At 44.3% G+C, this 19299-nt stretch overlaps 2 protein-coding genes across 5 annotated transcripts in view; one reads left to right on the top strand and one right to left on the bottom strand.

Annotated features, from left to right (window-relative positions):
• The window catches only part of AGGF1 (angiogenic factor with G-patch and FHA domains 1), a 37113-nt gene extending 29661 nt beyond the window's left edge, over positions 1-7452 (bottom strand). For both annotated transcript variants that reach the window (XM_088443903.1, XM_088443902.1), the window contains exons 1-2: positions 7015-7452; positions 1211-1301 (exon numbers count right to left, since the gene is read on the bottom strand). In XM_088443903.1, coding sequence (XP_088300029.1) covers positions 1211-1301; positions 7015-7305 — 382 coding nt within the window. In that variant the 5' untranslated portion in view covers positions 7306-7452. The remainder of the gene's footprint in view (positions 1-1210; positions 1302-7014) is intronic.
• Positions 7453-7476: 24 nt separating this feature from the next.
• LOC148508864 (THAP domain-containing protein 1-like) lies at positions 7477-15706 on the top strand. 3 transcript variants are annotated; one of them, XM_088443904.1, is made up of 3 exons: positions 7477-7574; positions 9400-9493; positions 13452-15706. In XM_088443904.1, exons 2-3 carry the CDS (start codon positions 9426-9428, stop codon positions 14215-14217), a joined length of 834 nt encoding a protein of 277 aa, XP_088300030.1. In that variant the 5' UTR covers positions 7477-7574; positions 9400-9425; the 3' UTR covers positions 14218-15706. The 3 variants fall into 3 exon arrangements, with proteins under 3 accessions (XP_088300030.1, XP_088300032.1, XP_088300033.1); XM_088443906.1 differs by lacking the exon at positions 7477-7574 and adding an exon at positions 7629-7704; XM_088443907.1 differs by lacking the exon at positions 7477-7574 and adding an exon at positions 8267-8339.
• The last annotated feature ends 3593 nt before the right edge of the window (positions 15707-19299 follow it).

Raw genomic sequence — 19299 nt, 5'->3', positions numbered from 1 at the left:
GAATGACTCAGAATCACACAGAGCTTTACATACAAGCCAACTACACTCCAACAAGAGGCTGGTTACATGCCATCGCATTGTCACCGCCCAATTCATACCCTAAAACGAACTATTTCACGCAAAGACAGATACGACCAAGTTGCGTCCAACTCAGAATAGGACGGACATACGCATCAATACATAAATAAGGAAATTCTCATCTGCACAAACACCGCAGTTTGCATCAGTGAACAGAGATCTGCGCAACTCAGAATTCGTCCCTCTATGCACACACTGACTACGACGGGAGGGGTTTTCCTCCTGAGCCCGTCATTCTTTTTTGTGCCTCTCAGCCCGTTTGAACATCTTACAGTTTTAGCATTTCTCTGATCTTCTCTCTTTTTTGCCTCCTATAACTTGTTCCTCTCTATATCTCATTTGCTCAAGTTCTTAGCTTTAATCCGTCACCGTGATCAGTGTTGGGTGGGAGCGGGACAGACACAAACTAGTCATGTGGGGACCCTGTGTTTCCCAGTAACACAAAGGAAGAAGAGCCACCACATAGTATAGCAGTGACACGGCTTACCACACCACAAACACTCTGCCTCCCCCAGTCTCTTCATTTATACATCTGCCTGAAGCCTGGGAGCAAAAGGCAGAAAAAAAACCAGTAGCATTACTATATCGTCTATGCAGTCTCTGCTTTCTCTTTCTGACCATAAAAGGTGCAAAAAGGCGCTAACAGTCCATGGAAAAGAAAAAATCTGTAGTATCAAAAGGAGAGAACAACTTTTACTGGAAATGATGCTGTTGGCTCTAGGTTTAGTAGTGATAAAATGCCCAAACATGTGACAGATCGCTCTCTAGTTGTCAGATTTTATAAATGGTGCCAGTGTTAACAACAGCCACAATGTACACTTCTCTGACAAGACTGTACTTTTAGTGACAACTCCCTAAACGCCACTATCATGTTCCTTTCAACAGAATGTCATTTGTTGGTTATAGCCATCCAAAGACAGGAAATTATGTGGCGAGTAAACAAGATATCATTATGGCAGCTCCTATTCAGCTGATGAAGAGGTTGCAGAACTGACATTTCTAAATATTTATCATTTCTAAAGACAAATAATGTACTCTCACATGTAATTTTGATATAATTACTTTCATGGTTGTGTATTGTGCATGAACAATATTTGTGCTTGCTTCTAATTAAGAAAACAAATGTTCTTACCTGACCACGCCGAGTAATCATCTGTTTGAACTTCTTGGTCAACTTTTTCTGACTTGTTGCGCTCATGGACTTCTCGACTTAAATCTTCTAGCTGCGAAAGATGTAAAAAAAAAAAAGTGATCACTCGAAGTACAATCTGGCCAGCTGCATATATCCTATTCTAGCTTAATATATAGCAACAGAACCAATACATGCATCTAGCTTCCTTGCACAGCTTTTCAGTTCAGGGTCAGCCAAATACACACGCTCAGGAAGTGTCAAAACCAATTTGACAAGTACACATCCATGCCATGCAACCAATTGGATTTTGATTTCTCACCATTTCAGCAATGAAACGTGGTTATAAATTACCGCAAACTAATGTGCATTTGATATTACATCAGATGCCGATTACTTATATTTATTTAAATTTAATCAGGTTATCTCTTCAACTGAATCCTTTTACTCCCTTGCACCTTTGTCAGCTTTCTGGTGCAGCGTAGAAAATGTAGTCACATGCCCGGTTGCTATGGACACCTTTTTTGCATTACTAAGCATAACTGGTGGTAATAATAATAATATTATTATTATTATTATTATTATTATTATTAAGGGTCCTCCTTGCATCTCACATACAGTAGTTCTGCTTACACTGCTGCAAAATAGGTTAGTGCTTTAAAGATTCTATATAATATTAAGAGTTCTATTCAATAAATGTGTATGCATATTATGTTGTACTATAAACACATTACCACATTGATGTGTGTATTGTCTTACATACACAAAGCATATTTGAACGCTATGATCTCTTGCAGTGGGAGTCATCCAATGAGGGGAACAAATGAAAGCAATGGAGGTGAAAGAGAAAACCTGTGATGTTTGCAGTACTATAAATGGCCGACGTGCGCAGCTGGACATCTGCACATTGCGTTAAATTGAATCAACCCCGATGACTGTTAAAGCCAAAAAGGTTTTTAAAAACAAAATACCCACAAGTAAAATAAAACACACACAACCAGAGTGGTATAATAATTACCTCTTTCAGGGGTAGATGTATCAAGCCTTCTAAAGAGTGAAGAAGTTGCTCATAGCATCAGCATCTACCTATTATTTTAGAGAATGGACTTGATCAATGCTACCTCAAATTTTATTGGGTGCTATGGGCAACTTCTCCACTCTTTAGAAGGCTTGATGCAGATACCCCTTAATGGCTGACTTAGCAGGGAATCCAATTGTCTTTTCGCAGCGAGCACCCGTCTAAAGTGACAGAGATCGAAGGGGCGATATTCAGATGTTTTAGGCGCCCATGCCTTTTCATGCACTTCGCACCCAAAAGCACAGTGTTTAGATACGTAAAATGGCTAATCCTGTGCAAAGTCCTCGTTATGCAGGCTCAAACAGCAAACAGGGGATGGGCGATGCCCTGTAACATTTTTCTCATGCCCATTAGCCCAGCAGCAGTCTCTGCTCTCTCCCCCTGCCTGATGTGCCACTATATAGTAGCAGTCAGGGGGTAGTGCTGTTTCCATCCTACGGCACCCGAGTGAGACCAGAGAAATAGAAGCCCTAAGGCTAGAGGACGAGGCGGACTAGATGGGTAAATATATGCCGTCAAATTCTATGTTACGAAATTTTCCCATATGTAAAGTGTGACCGAGTATGCCAGCACTATACAAACTAATGTTAATAATACTGTGCACAGTGTCTAGCATGGTAGTGGGCCGCGTACAAACACACAATGCTGCAGGAGTACTCTGTATGCACTAGTGTGTATGTATACAATAGCCCTGATGGCCGTCTGCTCAGTTCCACTTGTCAGTTATGCGGGCGCCACCTTCTTTATTATCATCATCATCCTTTATTTATATGGCGCCACAAGTGTTCCGCAGCGCCTTACATAGTACTAATAAGTGAACAAGAAACAAGTAACTCACAGTACATTACAGTGCAGGACAAGGACAAGATTTATATACATTGCTGCAATAGCGATAAAAGCACTCACAATAAGCAGCAGGTAGTTGGCAGTCACGTGTTAGGTGCCCTTATGGGGAGTAAAGAGTAGAAGAAAATGTAAAGAGAAGCACATGATGGAAGAGGTCCCTGCTCGTGAGAGCTTACATTCTAAAGGGGAGGAGCAGACAGACAGGCATGACACAGAAGGGGAAGATAGGGAGGAAAGAGCATGAGGTGGGTTAGGATGAGTGCTGGAAGGTCTTGATGAAGTAGTGGGTCTTGAGAGACCGTTTGAAGATTTGTAGAGAGTCTGATAGGGAGAGGAAGAGCATTCCAAAGGTAGGGAGCAGCACGGGCAAAATCTCGGATGCGGGAGTTGGAGGAAGTAATCAGTTGGCAAGAGAGGCAGCATGCATTTGTTGAGCGAAGTGGACGGGCGGGAGTGTGAGGGGAGAGAAGGTCAGAAATGTATGCGGGAGAGGATTTGGTGAGGGCTTTGTAGGCGAGTGTAAGAACCTTGAATTGGCATCTGAAGGGGAGCCAGTGTAGGGCTTGAAGGAGAGGAGAGGCAGATGTAGAACATCTGGAGAGGAAGATGAGCCGAGCAGCAACATTGAGAACCGATGGTAGTGGAGAGAGGTGAGAGACTGGGAGGCCAGTTAGGAGAAAGTTACCAGTAGTCCAATCTGGAGTTGACCCGTAAGTGGATGAGGGTTTTAGGGCATCCCGGGTGAGGAAGGGTCTAATCCTGGAGATATTTTTTAAGTGGAAAAGGCAGGACTGCGAGAGGTGCTGAATGTGTGGTTTAAATGAGAGGGAGGAATCTAGGATAACTCCCAAGACAGCGCACTTTGGGACTAGAGGAGATAGTTGTGCCATCAATAGATAATGAAATTGTGGGAAGTGATGTAGTGGAAGAGGGTGGAAAGATGATCAGCTCAGTCATGTTAAGTTTAAGAAAGCGCTGGGACAGCAGAGAGACAGTTGGAGATACGGGTAAGGAGCTAAGGAGTGGAAAGGTAAATTTGAGTATCATCAGCATAGAGATGATATTGGAGGTCAAAGGAGTTTATGAGTTCACCTAAAGAGGATGTATATAGGGAGAAAAAGGATAGGTCTAAGAACAGAACCTTGGGGAACACCTACTGTTAGTGGAAGTGGGGGGGGGGGGGGGGGGGGGCGAGGAGACAGAAGGAACGATCAGAGAGGTAGGAGTAAAGCCTGGAGAGTGCAATGCCACGGAAACCAAGAGTGTGAAGGATTTGCAGGAGAGGGTGGTCTACAGTGTCAAATGCAGCAGAGAGGTCAAGGAAAATGAGCAGAGAGTAGTGGCCCTTGGATTTGGCAGCAAGGAGGTCGTTGCTTACTTTCATGAGGGCAGTTTCAGTGGACTATGATGTCCTCACATATGGAGTCAAGTTTAGATGTAAAGTAGGTGGCAAAGTCAAGGGCAGAGAGCGAGGAGGGGAAGGGCAGTGGAGGGAGTTGAAAGTGGCAAAGAGACGCCGGGGGTTTGAGGACTGGGAGATGAGGTTCTTGAAAGATGTTTGTTTGGAGAGGGACAGGGCAGCAGTGTAGGAAGAGAAAATAAATTTGAAATGGAAGTCAGCCTTAGAGCGTGATTTTCTCCACTGACGCTCGGCAATTCTTGAACACTTTTGCAGGAATCTGGTGCATTTGGAATGTCAGGGTTGTAGTGTGGATCTGCGAGGGTGGGTAGTTATTGCCGGAGCAACAGAGTCAAGAGCAGAAGTAAGGTAGGAATTGCACAGGGAAGTAGCTTGTTCAGGACAGGAGAGAGAAAGGATAGGGGAGAGAAGAGAGTCCAGCAGGGAGGAAAAAGCAACAGTGTCAATAGCCTCAATATTACACTTAGTAATGGTAGCCTTAGGAGGTTAAGGAGGGGAAGGAGAGAGAGAGATAGGTTAAAAGAGAGAAGGTGATGGTCAGAGAGGGAGAATGGGGAATTGGAGTAATCAGAAATATCACAAAAGGTGAGTAAAGACCAGGTCAAGTGAGTGCCCACTCACATGGGAGGGTGATGAGGTCCATTGGGCGAGACCAAATGAAGAGGTGAGGATAAGGAGTTTAGCTGCAGAGGATTCTGTGGGAATGTCAATAGGAATATTAAAATCACCTAGGATAATGGAGGGAAGATCTGAGGAGAGAAAGTGAGGGAGCCAGGAAGCAAAGTTGTCAAGGAATTTGGAGGTAGAGCCAGGGGGACGGTAAATGATAGCTACTCTGAGGTTTACTGGTTGGAAGAGGCATATAGCATGAACCTCAAATGTGGGGAATGTAAGGGATGGTTCAGAGGGTATTAGCTGGTAGGAATAACTGGTGGATAGAAGGACCCCCAACACCACGGCGACCCCCAGGCCGGGGGGTGTGGGAGGTGAGGCCCCCAGAGGATAGAGCTGCAGGAGAAGTGGTGTCAGAGGGTGAGATCCAGGTTTCAGTAATGGCTAGGAGATTCAGGGAGTTGGAGATGAAAAGGTCATGGTTGGGGACCAGTTTATTACAGACTGACCTGGCATTCCAGACGGCACAGGATAGAGAGATACAGTGTTCTCCCCAGAAATTTTTTCCAGCCGGGTGGCATTCAAAAGTAGCCAGGTGGGGGCCTTCGCAATTATGCGCACGCCGGGAAAAGGGGTATCTCCCAGACAAATCCAGCCCGACATGTCTCAGGCTGCTCCCCCCACTGGCTCTCAGTCAAAAGTGCCCATTATGCAGTGTCCCCTTTGTAGTTTTCCCCTTTATGCATTGCCCCCTGTAGTTTAGCTTTGCCCTTATGCAGTGCCCCCTGGCTGAAGTAGTGCCCGCAGACTGGTCCCTTATGTAGTGCCCCAGGTTTAAAGTGTCCCTTATGCAGTACCCCCAGGCTGGCACTATTACGCAGTGCCCTCAGGCTTAAATAGTGCCCCCAGGCTGGTCCCTTTATGCAGTGCTCCCTAGCTGGTTCTGGTCCCAGCCCTTACCTTTACTTGCTGGCCGCTCGCCGCTGCCTCGCGCTGACTGGATCTAACTAGATCCAGCAGGCGCACGGGGCAGGCTCCACGCGTTGCGGGTGACGTTATCCGCGCAATGCATCACTGGGAACGCTGGCCTCTGAAGTGATCGGAGGCTTCTTTAGCCTCCGGTCCTTTCAGAGGCCAGCATTCCACAGCGGGGGTCGCGTGGACAAGTGCCGGGCGGCAGGCTGTTTCTGCCGGGCGATGCACCTGCAGAAAACAGCCTGGGGAGAACACTGGAGATAGCATTTATGGGGGAGATGTGAAGAAGATTATCCGAGTTGCTGTAACGTGGAGGTAAGATTAATTTGGAGGACCGATATGAATAGAGTTTAGTGATGGTGCATGCACCTGAGCTAGAAAGGGAACCTGTAGGAGGTGGGCAGGGAGGGAGATGTGGATGGCAGTTGGGTGAAGTGACAGGGGGAGGAGTGTAGGAGGAAGGTTTGGTTGTGGGGTAGTAGGACAGAGGGGGGGGGGGGGTAGACCAGGAAGAAAGTGGAGTAATGGGAGAGAAGGGAAGAGTAGGCAGACAGAGGAGGGGGGAGAAGGGGAGGAGGAGGTAGAGAGATAAGGGGGAAAGGATAAAGGTGGAAGCAGGGGGCAGAACAGAGGATTAGGTAGAGACAGAGAAGGAGGGAGTTGACGAAAACCTTGTCATGGTGTTTATAAGTAAACAAGAGGAATGAAATTTGGAAATGTAAATGAAATAAGAATGCAAGAGATTCGTAGAAATGCAAGTGAAAGAACAGTGATGGTAAATATGTATGCAGATTAACAAGTTTGTTATAGGGAGGATTAAAAGTGGGGATGTAATGTGTGCAGAATTTGAAAAATAACGCAAAAAAATAAATAAACCTGTTTCCGCAGCTCCAGGTTGCTGCTCTCTGCGGTGCGGTGCAATCTCTGGCTTAAGCTCAGCTGCTTCTTGATTCTGCGCAGCTCCCCCTGGCAGCCCCTCAGCTTCTCCTCCAGGGCCTGCACCCGGCCGCACAGCGCGGCGTCCAGCGATGGGGGCTCTGGGCTGCCCGTTGCCTCCTCACCCAGCCGGTCACCCTCCCCGGGAGACACGGCGGGGGCTCCTTCCTTCTCCTCAGGCGGCCCCGGAGACTCCACGCCTGGAGGCCGAGCCTCCCCGTTCCGGGCCATGGCCAGTACCGCAGTTCCCGAGCTCACATCACCAGGAAGCCGAGCCAGCAGCGATCCTTCTCTTCCTGTCAGGCGCCTTCAAACTACGTCACGACTGGGCTGGTGCATTGTGAATACGTCGCGCATTGTGTACACGTCACGCAGTGTGTGCCGGCCATAACAAGCTCCGCCTATCTGTGATTCCAGCGCCCGCCTCGGTCATCTTCCGGGAACTGCAGCCGCCATTTTGTAGAAGACAGACAGCACAGACGCCGCGTACACTTTGCACAGTAAGTTATCGCCGACATTTATTTTTAGCTGGTGGAAACCTCCCCTCTCTGACAGCCGTTTGTGTAGAGACATCACATCAAGACATCAACATCGGCTCTTCTTAATGTGTGGGGCTTGCCATTGTTTTAGGTAACCCCCTCCCCCCAGGCACACATACACACTATAAAGGGGGGGGGTTGTTATAATTTTAGTGCTGGCTTTGACAAAAATAAAAAAAGTTTATTGGGCACTATTCTGTAGCAGCTGGCCAAACATCCCATCTCCTTGCTTAACTTACTGTAGCCAGTTTGTAACAAAATATTAAATAACCCTCATTAGAGGCATTTCTACTTTTTCATATATCAGTCAGTTGGTTTCATTGTCTTGGAAATTAGACCCAGTAGTACATAGGTACAATAGCCTATCCTAGGGTTGTTCTAATATGCCCATAATCAAGAACACCTATGAATTACATAGGTTCTGTGGTTGGCTGACTACAGCTCTGCGATTCACCTGGTTATAATCAGACACCGAACCCGTGTAACTCATAGGTGTCCATGATTAAAGGGAAATTATAGCAACCCTATCCCATACAGTAATCGGGATGGGCATCGATGGGTTATCTATCGATGGTCAAGGAGTTTTAACCATCGGGACAAATACATTGATGGTCCCCATTCACGCATGAGCAGATTGCAGCTTCCATCCGACATTGGACCTCCACAACCGATGTTCACTATTGGTAAACATCTGTCGATGCCGCCATCTCTATGCAGTAACTCCTGGTACTGTTATTACTACACCTCGTTCATTAAGGCCATGGGCCTATTTTTAAAGGCCAAAAATATAGTTGAATCTCCGAAAATGACTGTATAAGAAGGGTGTAATTCAGTAAATGTTGGAGATATCTGCTCTGTTTCCCCTTTTAAGGATCACAAAAGCAGTTCTGCCTTTCTGTAGGGAGTGCGTAAAGGCCCCATTTCCCAAGCTCCAAAAAGTTTAGATTTTTGGACGCGCTAGCGGCCTACTGTAGCCTATGGGCCACATTTGCTCATTTTTTGTGGAGAGGGAATCTGAAGTCTCCCTCTCTGGTAATCACCACTTGCACATGAGTGGAATCTCCGCTGAGTCCGAACTTGGAAATAAAAATGTTGCGTGAGCAATCACTTTACTTTTTATACTTTGCAGGGACAGGCTCCTATCAGAATACATTGCCACAACACCGAATATAAGCAACAATATACATTTATTTCCGAGCATACAATTCAGCTGCATCTGCGGCAACTTGCAATTTTCAACCAGGCTTTTAATCTTTAAAGGAGCATACACACACAACGATTTTTTTAACAATTTAACTATAACAACGTCATCGTTCAAAAAAATCGTTCAGTGTAAAACGATAAACGATGAACAATTATCATTCATGCGCGTTCACGTTTGTCAATTGTAGTTTGTAGTTCAGTCAGACTGGCCAACTGAACGATTTTCAATAGAAGTTGCAACATTTTTCCTTCAACACACAGAAAATCATTTATTATGTAAAGTAGAACCAACTACTTTGTAAAACGATTTTCGTTCACTTTTTCAAGGGAAAAACTGAACGAAAATTGTTCATTACTTACATCGTTGTGTGTGTACGCACCTTAAGTATTTCTAGGGAACACTGCTGTATTTCTTCTCAATACTAATGAGTCACTATTCCCTTAAATCACATACCTCTCACCTACAAATACATTGTACACATTTATCTGCATTAGAACTACTTTTTTTACTTGCTGAAAAAAAAAAAAGTTTGTAAAACAAATACATAAAATTCACAGTTTTACAATTTTATTTCTCATTTAGCCTTTGGATTGAATCAAAGAAAAAGGATGACTGTATGTGCTGCATTTGGCTGTAAGAATCGCTTGTCCAGGGGATGTGGCAAACATTTTTTCAGGTAATTGGTGCATTGTGTTCTTTCTTTCGCCTTTATTATTGAAGGATTATTATTGTTATTGTCTTATATAAAATTAAATACTGTTGATTAAATTGTCTTACTACTTAATTTTTTAAAGGCTCAATAACAACCATGTGAGATATCTATTTTTACATTTTCTAAATCATAAGATACATAGAGGCTTTCAGTACACTTTGTGAAGGTGGGCACTAATTAAAAGAGCAATTAAATGAACAATTAGAATAGCCACAATTTTTCTTATTGTCTTACAAGAAATCTCTTGCTATTTGTGCATGCTAAAAATGTCTATGTATTGCATTACTACATTGCGACCTCCGTGTCTATGTATTGCATTACTACATTGCGACCTCCGTGTCTATGTATTGCATTACTACATTGCGACTTCCGTGTCTATGTATTGCATTACTACATTGCGACTTCCGTGTCTATGTATTGCATTACTACATTGCGACCTCCGTGTCTATGTATTGCATTACTACATTGCAACCTCCGTGTCTATGTATTGCATTACTTACTACATTGCGACCTCCGTGTCTATGTATTGCATTACTTACTACATTGCGACCTCGGTGCCTATGTATTACAATTCACTACGGATCGCTATTGCGATCGCAGCTGCGATTACAGATCTGCGAAAATATGCTAATGCTTGCAATCGCAAAGCCAGCATGGAGACGCCGCACACTACCGCTATCTCACATCCGTAAGACCTCACAGCCCTGCTTATACATCAGTACCATCAAGTAACATCGGACTCTCATGCAGAATTACAGCAGGTCTGACCTGTCTCAGAAATTGAAACTGTCGTTGCACGCAGTGATTACTCAAGCTGTGTATGCCGTCGCAGTGGCTAATTTATGAACGCTCAAGAAACAGCGTTTAAATGGACAGGCACGCCTGCGTTTCTCAATCCACTCTGCTATCACCACCCCTAAACGCTGAAGTTCCGTCCCTTGATCTGTGTAAGTGATCGCAATACTAACACACGCACTGCGGAGCATGCGCAGTACGCACCATTGGCCAATCTGTATGTTGTTGCAATTGCGAACCGTAATGAATCAGGCTCACTATATATTGTGATCTCAGTGCCTATGTATAGCAATACTTACTACATTGTGACCTCAGTGCCTATGTATAGCAATACTTACTACATTGTGACCTCAGTGCCTATGTATATATAGCAATACTTACTACATTGTGACCTCAGTGCCTATGTATAGCAATACTTACTACATTGTGACCTCAGTGCCTATGTATATATAGCAATACTTACTACATTGTGACCTCAGTGCCTATGTATATATAGCAATACTTACTACATTGTGACCTCAGTGCCTATGTATAGCAATACTTACTACATTGTGACCTCAGTGCCTATGTATAGCAATACTTACTACATTGTGACCTCAGTGCCTATGTATATATAGCAATACTTACTACATTGTGACCTCAGTGCCTATGTATATATAGCAATACTTACTACATTGTGACCTCAGTGTCTATGTATATATAGCAATACTTACTACATTGTGACCTCAGTGCCTATGTATATATAGCAATACTTACTACATTGTGACCTCAGTGCCTATGTATAGTAATACTTACTACATTGTGACCTCAGTGCCTATGTATATATAGCAATACTTACTATATTGTGACCTCAGTGCCTATGTATAGTAATACTTACTACATTGTGACCTCTGGGCCTGATTCAGACCCGCTCGCGAGCGCTGAGCGCTCGCAAGCGGGTCGATGGTGCCCTAGTGCGCATGCGCGAGACCCACATAGCGACGGCCAAGCCGTCGTTATGGGTCTCGCACCAAAGGAGGCGTGCTGTCGATGGTGAGTGACAGCACGCCCCCTTTGGTGGGCGTGCCGGGGGCGTGGCTGCCCAGACGGAGGCGTTCCCATGGGAACGCCTACCGTCTGGGTCCGGCCCCACTGACATCACTAGTGATGTCAGTGGGAGTGCTTTTGGCTCTGATAGAGCCAAAAGCACTCCAGGGCTTGCGGCAATGAGACCCTACCGCAAGGGTCTTGTCGCAAGCCCGATGGTCGCGATGGTCTTGACCATCGCGACCATCATCATGGATGCTCGCATAAACTGTGAGTGGTAACCACGGGGTCTGATTCAGAGCCGGACGCTATTTGAGAGCGCTCACTCTGAATCAGGGCATCCCTTTTTAAAGACGGCCTCCTGGCTGCTCGCTAAGCTGTGGGTGACCACCCACAGCTTTAGCGAGCGGCCAGGTGATGGTCGTGATGGTCGCGACCATCGGGGCTTGCGACGAGACCCTTGTGGTAGGGTCTCGTTCCCGCAAGCCTCAGTGAACTTTCGGCTCTAATCGAGCCGGAAGCTCACCCACTGACATCACTCGTGATGTTAGTGGGGCCGCCCCAAAACGGCAGGCGTTCCTTCGGAAACGCCTCAGTTTGGCCAGCCACCCCCCCACCCGCCTCCAAAACGGGGCAAGCTGGCTGGGTCTCGCGCATGCCAGAGCCGGCTCCAGCGTGCACATGCGCAGTGGGGGACCATCGACCCGCTTGCGAGCGCTGTGCGCTCGCGAGCGGGTCTGAATCAGGCCCTCAGTGCCTATATATGTAGTTTTCCAGTTATAAGGTTTTGAAAATCCACAAAATCTGGTAATTGTGAGCATACAAAAAATTATTTTTATCAGCCCATTATTGAGATATTTAAAAATAAATAATTGTGTAGATCAGGGGTAGACAAACTCGGTCCTCGAGAGCTATCAACAGTTCACGTTTTCCAGGTCTCCTCACAGAATCACAAGTGAAATAATTAGCTCCACCTGTGGATCTTTCAAAATGTGTCAGTGAGTAATGAATACACCTGTGCACGTTTTCCAGGTCTCCCAGCAGGTGAATTGTTGGTAGATCTCGAGGACCGAGTTTGGCGACCCCTGGTATAGATCATATCAGGCTGTAATTGATACCACAAGAATAAGTTTGAGGAATTCAACATTTTGAGGTTGCAGACTCAATCATTTAAAAAAAAAAAAAAAACATATTCCCTCCGCCAAAAAAAATATGGTTTAAAATTTAATAAAACTAAAGGTTTATTCCTTGATGTTTTAAAATTGTCCATTCAAAATTGCAAGTTGGGATCTCCATGAAATATTATATCTTTAGTAGTTTGGGTTTATTGTAATGTGAAAAATTCAGATTTTTCACTATATTGCAGTCAGATATGAAAAAAAATATATGGTTTTTTAGGCTTGTTACTTAGGGGAAAATCCAATTCGCCGCAGCCAATTAAATTAGTGGAGTTTACTCCACACATTAAACCACAGAGATGGACTTTTCCTCGTAGCTTTAGGTGCAATCAGTAGGTTAGCATGCGTTTACCACTTCGGAGCTGTTTAATTAAATAGCATTTCCCTATGCAGCACAATCACGTAGCTGCGGGGCATATCCTGTGGCTAATTAAACTCTCCCCTTAATATTTATCTTCTTCATAAATTGGTTTCCTTAATTGTCATAAGGCCCCCATACATCAGCAATTGATTGCAGCAGTCGTGCAATTTGCAATCGATTGTGTATAAAAATCTTTCCCTTTTTTAATCGATTGTGGCAAATATGCAAGATTTTTTTTAATCGATTAAAAAAGGGAAAGATTTTTATACACAATCGATTGCAAATTGCACGACTGCTGCAATCAATTGCTGATGTATGGGGGCCTATACTTTAGAGATGGCAACATGAAGGGTGCATTATATTTTAAGTAGAGAAATTTTTTTTTTTTCCGAAATTGCAGAGTAACATTTCATTGATTTGTAAGAGTTAAGGGCATTTTTAGTCTATTTTAGGGAAAATTCAAAGTTGTTTATATGGCTTTTATGGGTCTACAGTTGATATACTTTATCTATTTCTATTTTACATATAATCTTTTTTTTTTTTTTTTTTTTATGTTTTGCAGGTTTCCCATGAAAAACCCAGAATATCTTGCTAAATGGCTTGCAGTCATTCGACGTGACAAGTGGAAGCCGTCAATATACAGCAGGCTATGCAGTGACCATTTCACGGAAGAAGATTACATGTTGCGTCCAGGGGCCTCATATCCTTATCTGCGCCTGGATGCCGTGCCTTCCTTTATTGACGGTGTCCGAATTAAAAGAGACCTTGTGAAAAAGCCTCCAAAAAAGAAAGATGACATCCCATCCTCCTCAGATAAGCAGCACAAAGCACAGCCTGCAGCCCCCGCCCCCGCCCCAGAAGTCGGCATGTCAGTAGAGCACTCCTATTCTTCGGTTTCTAATAAGGAAAATGTCCGTACTCCTAAAGTGGATCCCGTCCTTGTCAACTTGAGAAGGAAGAAGAACACCTTGCAGAAACAAGTGCTGAGGCAGAAGGCCAGGATCACCAACATGAAGAAGATGATCACACAGCTACGAAGTAGCATGCTGGGAAGTGATCCTGTGCAGCTCGTGTCAAAGCACTTCAGTGGCTTAACGTTGGAGTTGTTTAGGCATCAGGTGCAGAATAACAAGAAAACCAAAGGATTGCATTTCTCTAAGGAGATCAAAGGTTTCGCTGTAACTCTGTATTCCTATTCCCCGGTGGCTTACGAACTCTGCAGAACAGTCTTGTGCTTACCAGATCTGTGCACGCTAAAAGAATGGATGCCGTCAGTGGTGGAGATGTCGGATTGTGACTTACTCGTGGAAGCTGAAACAACCAATTGAACGGCATCCAAAGTCAAACTGATAAACATGAATACACGGATATGATGCAGGACAGTTGTTCACTGATAAAATGAGTATAGGTTAGAACGCAAATGTTTTCTTGTGTTTGAAGTATTTTGTTTAAATACCAGTTTTATTCCCAAAACACTCTGCAACATTGAACTTTTATAGGAAAGCGTGCACAATCTGTAAGCATGTAGGGTTATGCAGGACGTGCATGGGATAAGTCTTAAGCTGGCCACACACTAGAACAACTTACATCCAACCAGCCAACTTATTGATTGGTTGGAATGAAAATCTGGTAAGGAATTGGAGTAAATGATTTTGAGAAATTTACTCCTAAATGCCAGAAAACAGATGAAAATGGTCGTCAGACAAGTTTGTTAAATGTTTGATTTAAACTATTTGTTTATACAACAGTTTTGGTCCATTTTTCAGCGTCTGGGAGCAAGTTGCTGATTTTATTCCTTACCAGATTTTCATTCCAACCAATCTACTAGTTGGCTGGTTGGACAGATAATCTTTAGATGTGTGGCCAGCTTTAGACTATTTTGACCCTCTATGTCTCATTTAGGGTTAGAATTCGGACAGATTTAGAGGTGGGTAGCCGGGCAAGTCCTAGCTCAACCATATATCCCGTTGTAAAAATAAAGTTGCCCAGTGTTTGTTTGCTGCAAGGATTGTACAGAAGCAAATTTGCACCCTTTACCTGGATTTGCTCCTTACTCTGATTGAGGCTCTGTTCTTGCCAATAGGTCCTATCTAGCTGAATGCTGAGTTACAGTTAACTTGTCCTTACCATAAACGTCTATATGTATGGTCTGAATTAAGTTCTCGCTGGGAGACGGGACATGTGGGTTAATTGATTGTGTTGGTTGTCTGCAGCCTCCGCTGTGTCTTTGGCTGTATAAATGACTAATATTAGAGATGTGGGGTTACAATACTTTACAATTATAAAGTTGCCTTCTGTTAGGGGAAGTTCAGTATGGTTCCTCATGTTTCTCAGCGGTTCAGTACACACCGCTTTTATTGAAATAGGTTAAGAAGACAAAAATAGTGCACAGTGATCCATATTCTATCACTCACATTCACTCCCAAAAGCTATAGTCTGCGTGTGTCCTGCTAAGTCATGATAGAAGGACACTTCCCTTGTGTATGCTGTGCAATGCTTGCTAAGATCCAACACTTAGGGGCATATTTACTAAAGAGCGGGTTTTTAGCAGAGGAGATGTTGCCTATAGCAATCAATCAGATTCTAGTTATTATCTTCTAGAAGGTGCTAGATAAATGTTAAGTAGAATCTGATTGGTTGCTAAAAACCCACACTTTAGTAAATATACCCCTTAGCGTGTGTTCAACACATGCATCAAGCAAAGCTTGTGTTTATTTGAAGATATTGAGATATAGCTAAAAAAAAAATATTAGCATTGTTTAGCAAAACATGTTTGTATCAATCCATTATTGTACATAAAAACGTAATCTGAATCTGCATGCTGGCATTTATCATTACAAGTAAGTGCTGCCATTTTTTTTTGGTTTCTGGGGTAATGAGAGGGGGAGAGGCGGGTACAATGTACCTAAGCCTTTCTGCGAATACAGGCAATCCAGGGAGGTGTAACCATGCCCCAATATGGTATGAAGACCCCCTATTTAGAAGAGTGATGCGCAGCTTCTGCAAAGACCTCTGCATTTACTATGGGCCACACACCCTACATGCTTGGCCAAGTTACCCCTCGTGCTGGGCTCAGACGGACACCTGTTTTTGCAAGGCTAAGCTGAAATCTCATCCATAAACTGATATGTAACACATGGCCAGCTGTCATTTATATATTATTCGTATGCATTAAATCTTTATGGTAACAGAGTTTCTCCAGCTTTGAAGCAGCCATGTGAACATATGAGAACAGTCCTACAAAAAACATTTGGGAACATTTCTAAAAGCCAGTGTTGCTCATAGTAGCAAATGAGATTTTATATATCATATTTTCAGCACTAGAAAATTAACATCTTGTTGTTAGGGGAAACCGCACAGTTTTCAATTATTATACAATACACTGTGGTATCTTTATAGAAGTGTGTGTATATATAATAACTGGAAGAGTAACCCACAGGGCCATCTCCCTGTACAGATGTTATATTCAGGCACATTTGTTACTTTAAATTAAAGGAATAGGACAATGAGAGTTGAGGTTGTTTACTAATTTTTTTAGTTTTTTTTGTTTTGACTAATTATATAGAAATATCATAAATTGTATACTCTCATTATATTGTCCCAAGCTTAAAACTTTGTACTGTTTACCCCCTCCTTTATCTTTTATGTTATTATTCCCTCTGTATAGCTTTGCTGAATATTAAGCAAATGTTAATTCTGTGATGATCTAATAAACATGAAAGGACAACCTTATGTGTGTTAATAAGATGCAGCAGTACCTATATAGAGAGACAGAGGGAGGCGTGTGCGTGTTTTATTAGATGTCTATATAAATGGTAAATCTCGGCTTTACAACAATTTACAATTTATTTTGTCTATCTCTTTAAGCATATGCACCATTGGTAATATCTAGTGAAAAAGAACAATATCCCCTTAACACTTGGTCTGGTGACTTGGGGCCTGATCCAGCATGCACTGCTGATTGCGGATTCCCGATGTTTGGGAATCTGCGCATGCGCGGGACCGTTGCTGGGCGGGGAGGGGGGTGCGTCGCCAGCCGTTTGGGGGATCGGCTGACTGAGATTTCCTGGACTCTTTTAGCATCTGCGACAGACTGCTTCTGTGACCCTATGGGTCACTTAGCCATCCGATGGAGACGCAGATGATCCGATTCAAGGACGCACCTCAGATCAGTAATGCATGAGGGAGGCGTAACGCCTGCTGCTGCATTACCAAATTACAGCTATTGCAGCTGCTACTATATTAGCAACTGTGATAGCATATCTGAGGCTGAATTACCCCCTAAGAACTCTTCCATGGGGAATCACCGTGCAATGGACAGGGGTTTTTTACTCAAACACTTCTCTCCTGGGTTTTGGAATAGACTGAGGTCTATCCCTCTGCCCCTACTCATCTCAGATAGTACTGTACATTCAAATCTTTTAGGAGTATATTTTCAGATTCTGTAAGAGGACATTACAGTGCAAAAGCATCAGATGACCGTGTTTCATTAAAGCAGTGTAGCCGTGACCTCTAACCGTACCATACTGAGGTATTTTGCATTTTATTTAAAAGGACTAAAGAGAGTTCTGTGTTTCATGTATGTTTTATGGGTATTTTGCAAGCAAAACAAATGGTTAAATAATGACGGATTCCTGGCGTAAACCAGACGCATAGCCTATTGTTGTACACCTTCGTATATAGAGACAGGTGTCTCCACAGCGTGTAGGACAGTCCTGGCCAACCTGTGGTTTTCCAGCTGTCTTGAAACTGCAAGTCCCATCATGCCCTGCCACAGTTTTGCTATTATGGAATGCTAAAACTGGCAGGGCATGCTGGGATGTGTAGTTTCACAACAGCTGGAGATCCACAGGTTGACCTCGCCTGTTGTAGTATAGTGAATTATACCGTTTGCCTTTTAAAAAAATAAAAATCCACCCAACTAGTTAAAGCTACGCCAACAAGAGGAATGGCCACACCCATAGCTTGCTGGACCCTTTTCCCCCATGCAACTGATGAGACCGCCAATGTTGCGTTTAGTCAGGGCCTGATTCAGAGATTTACGTTAATGCAATCACAATCGCGATCTCTGAAGGATTGCATTAGTGAAAATATGCTAATGTATCCAAATCATACCCAAGTATAGGGACACCCACTGCTGCCTTCTCAAATCTATCTGACGACATGCATCAGCGTAAACATCGGGAGCATCGATGCATATAGGGCAGCTGCGTAGTTTCAGAGTGAAGTCTGACCTGTCTCACACTGCGTCTCTCCTGACACACTGAGAGCTCTCATGCTACGAAGGAGCATGGGCGTATCTACCTGTTGGCAAGGATGCCACTCTCCAGGGGCGTCGGCTGAGGCAGGGTGCCACCAGTGGCCAGGGGGTAGAATCAGGATGGGACTGCCAGAGCTGGAGTCCCGGGTACGCCCCTGGCTCCTACCTGGGGCAGATGTCCAGGGCTGGGTAGCCGCTGGCGCTTGCCGGAGGTTGCCTGGTATGTACAATTAATGAATAAAGTTTGATGGGGGGGTTTTCTACACAAGGCGCCCGTGACGTCACGTACACTGCATTGCTGCACTGAGGAGCCAGCCGCAGTCAGAAGATATGCTAAGTATTTGTGGGCTGCGGGGGCTGGATGAGGGTGGCCGGGGGCTGGAGAGACAGAAGGGGGGCTGGCTGGGGAGACAAGGGGACTGGCTGGGGAAATGTTATAAATACAGAGTGTAATTATTCTGAAATTAAGGGGGGCGGCAGTCCATTACTTTGCCAGGGACGCTCAGACCCCTAGATACACCCCTGACATGGAGATCGCAATAGCTAATTTATACACACCCATGAAACGGCATTTGAATGGTCAGACACTCCTGCGTTTTCTCCCTCCCATTACCTCCCCCCAAACGCTTTCTACCTGACACTCACTTTGCAAGTGAATCCTCTGTGCAAGCGTAATCGCAAACCAGTCGCTGCACGTGCGCAGTACTGCTTTCACACATGTGCAAGGGCAAGAATTGCTCAAAATCAGTACATTTTGGCATTGCGTAAATGGCTGAATCAGGCTCTTAGTCTGTGCCGCTTGCATTTTGCAGATGAATGCTGATTTGTTCAGAAGCTGATAGACTACATCAGAGGTTCCCAAACGCAGTCCTCAAGGCTCCCCAACAGTTCAGGTTTTAGAGATATCCATGGTTGTGCACAGGTGACTTAGGGCCTGCTTCACTACGGATCGCAGCTGCGATTACGCACGCAGTCTGGCTGAGATGCTATGCTATTCCATTGCGATCGCTATGCTGTCGCAGCACTACACAGGGATGCCCACTATACCTTACACATATCCGTAATTTTAGCAAGACTGCAAAACCATCGGTACAATCGCAGCCTCACGCACACCTGTACAAGCTCTGACCTTACTCAGAAATTGCTAACC

Source organism: Taudactylus pleione, unplaced genomic scaffold (assembly GCF_031769625.1).
Source record: "Taudactylus pleione unplaced genomic scaffold, aTauple2 ptg000336l, whole genome shotgun sequence".
NCBI classification, from domain to species: Eukaryota; Metazoa; Chordata; class Amphibia; order Anura; family Myobatrachidae; genus Taudactylus; species Taudactylus pleione.
The sequence above is the reverse complement of the archived record's forward strand: the minus strand, read 5'-3'. Positions and strand labels throughout refer to the sequence as shown.

Coding starts and splice junctions, on each gene's coding strand:
- LOC148508864 (XM_088443904.1), top strand. CDS start 9,426: ATGACTGTATGTGCTGCATTTGGCTGTAAGAATCGCTTGTCCAGGGGA. Junction 9,494..13,451: donor TGTGGCAAACATTTTTTCAG/GTAATTGGTGCA, acceptor TATGTTTTGCAG/GTTTCCCATGAAAAACCCAG.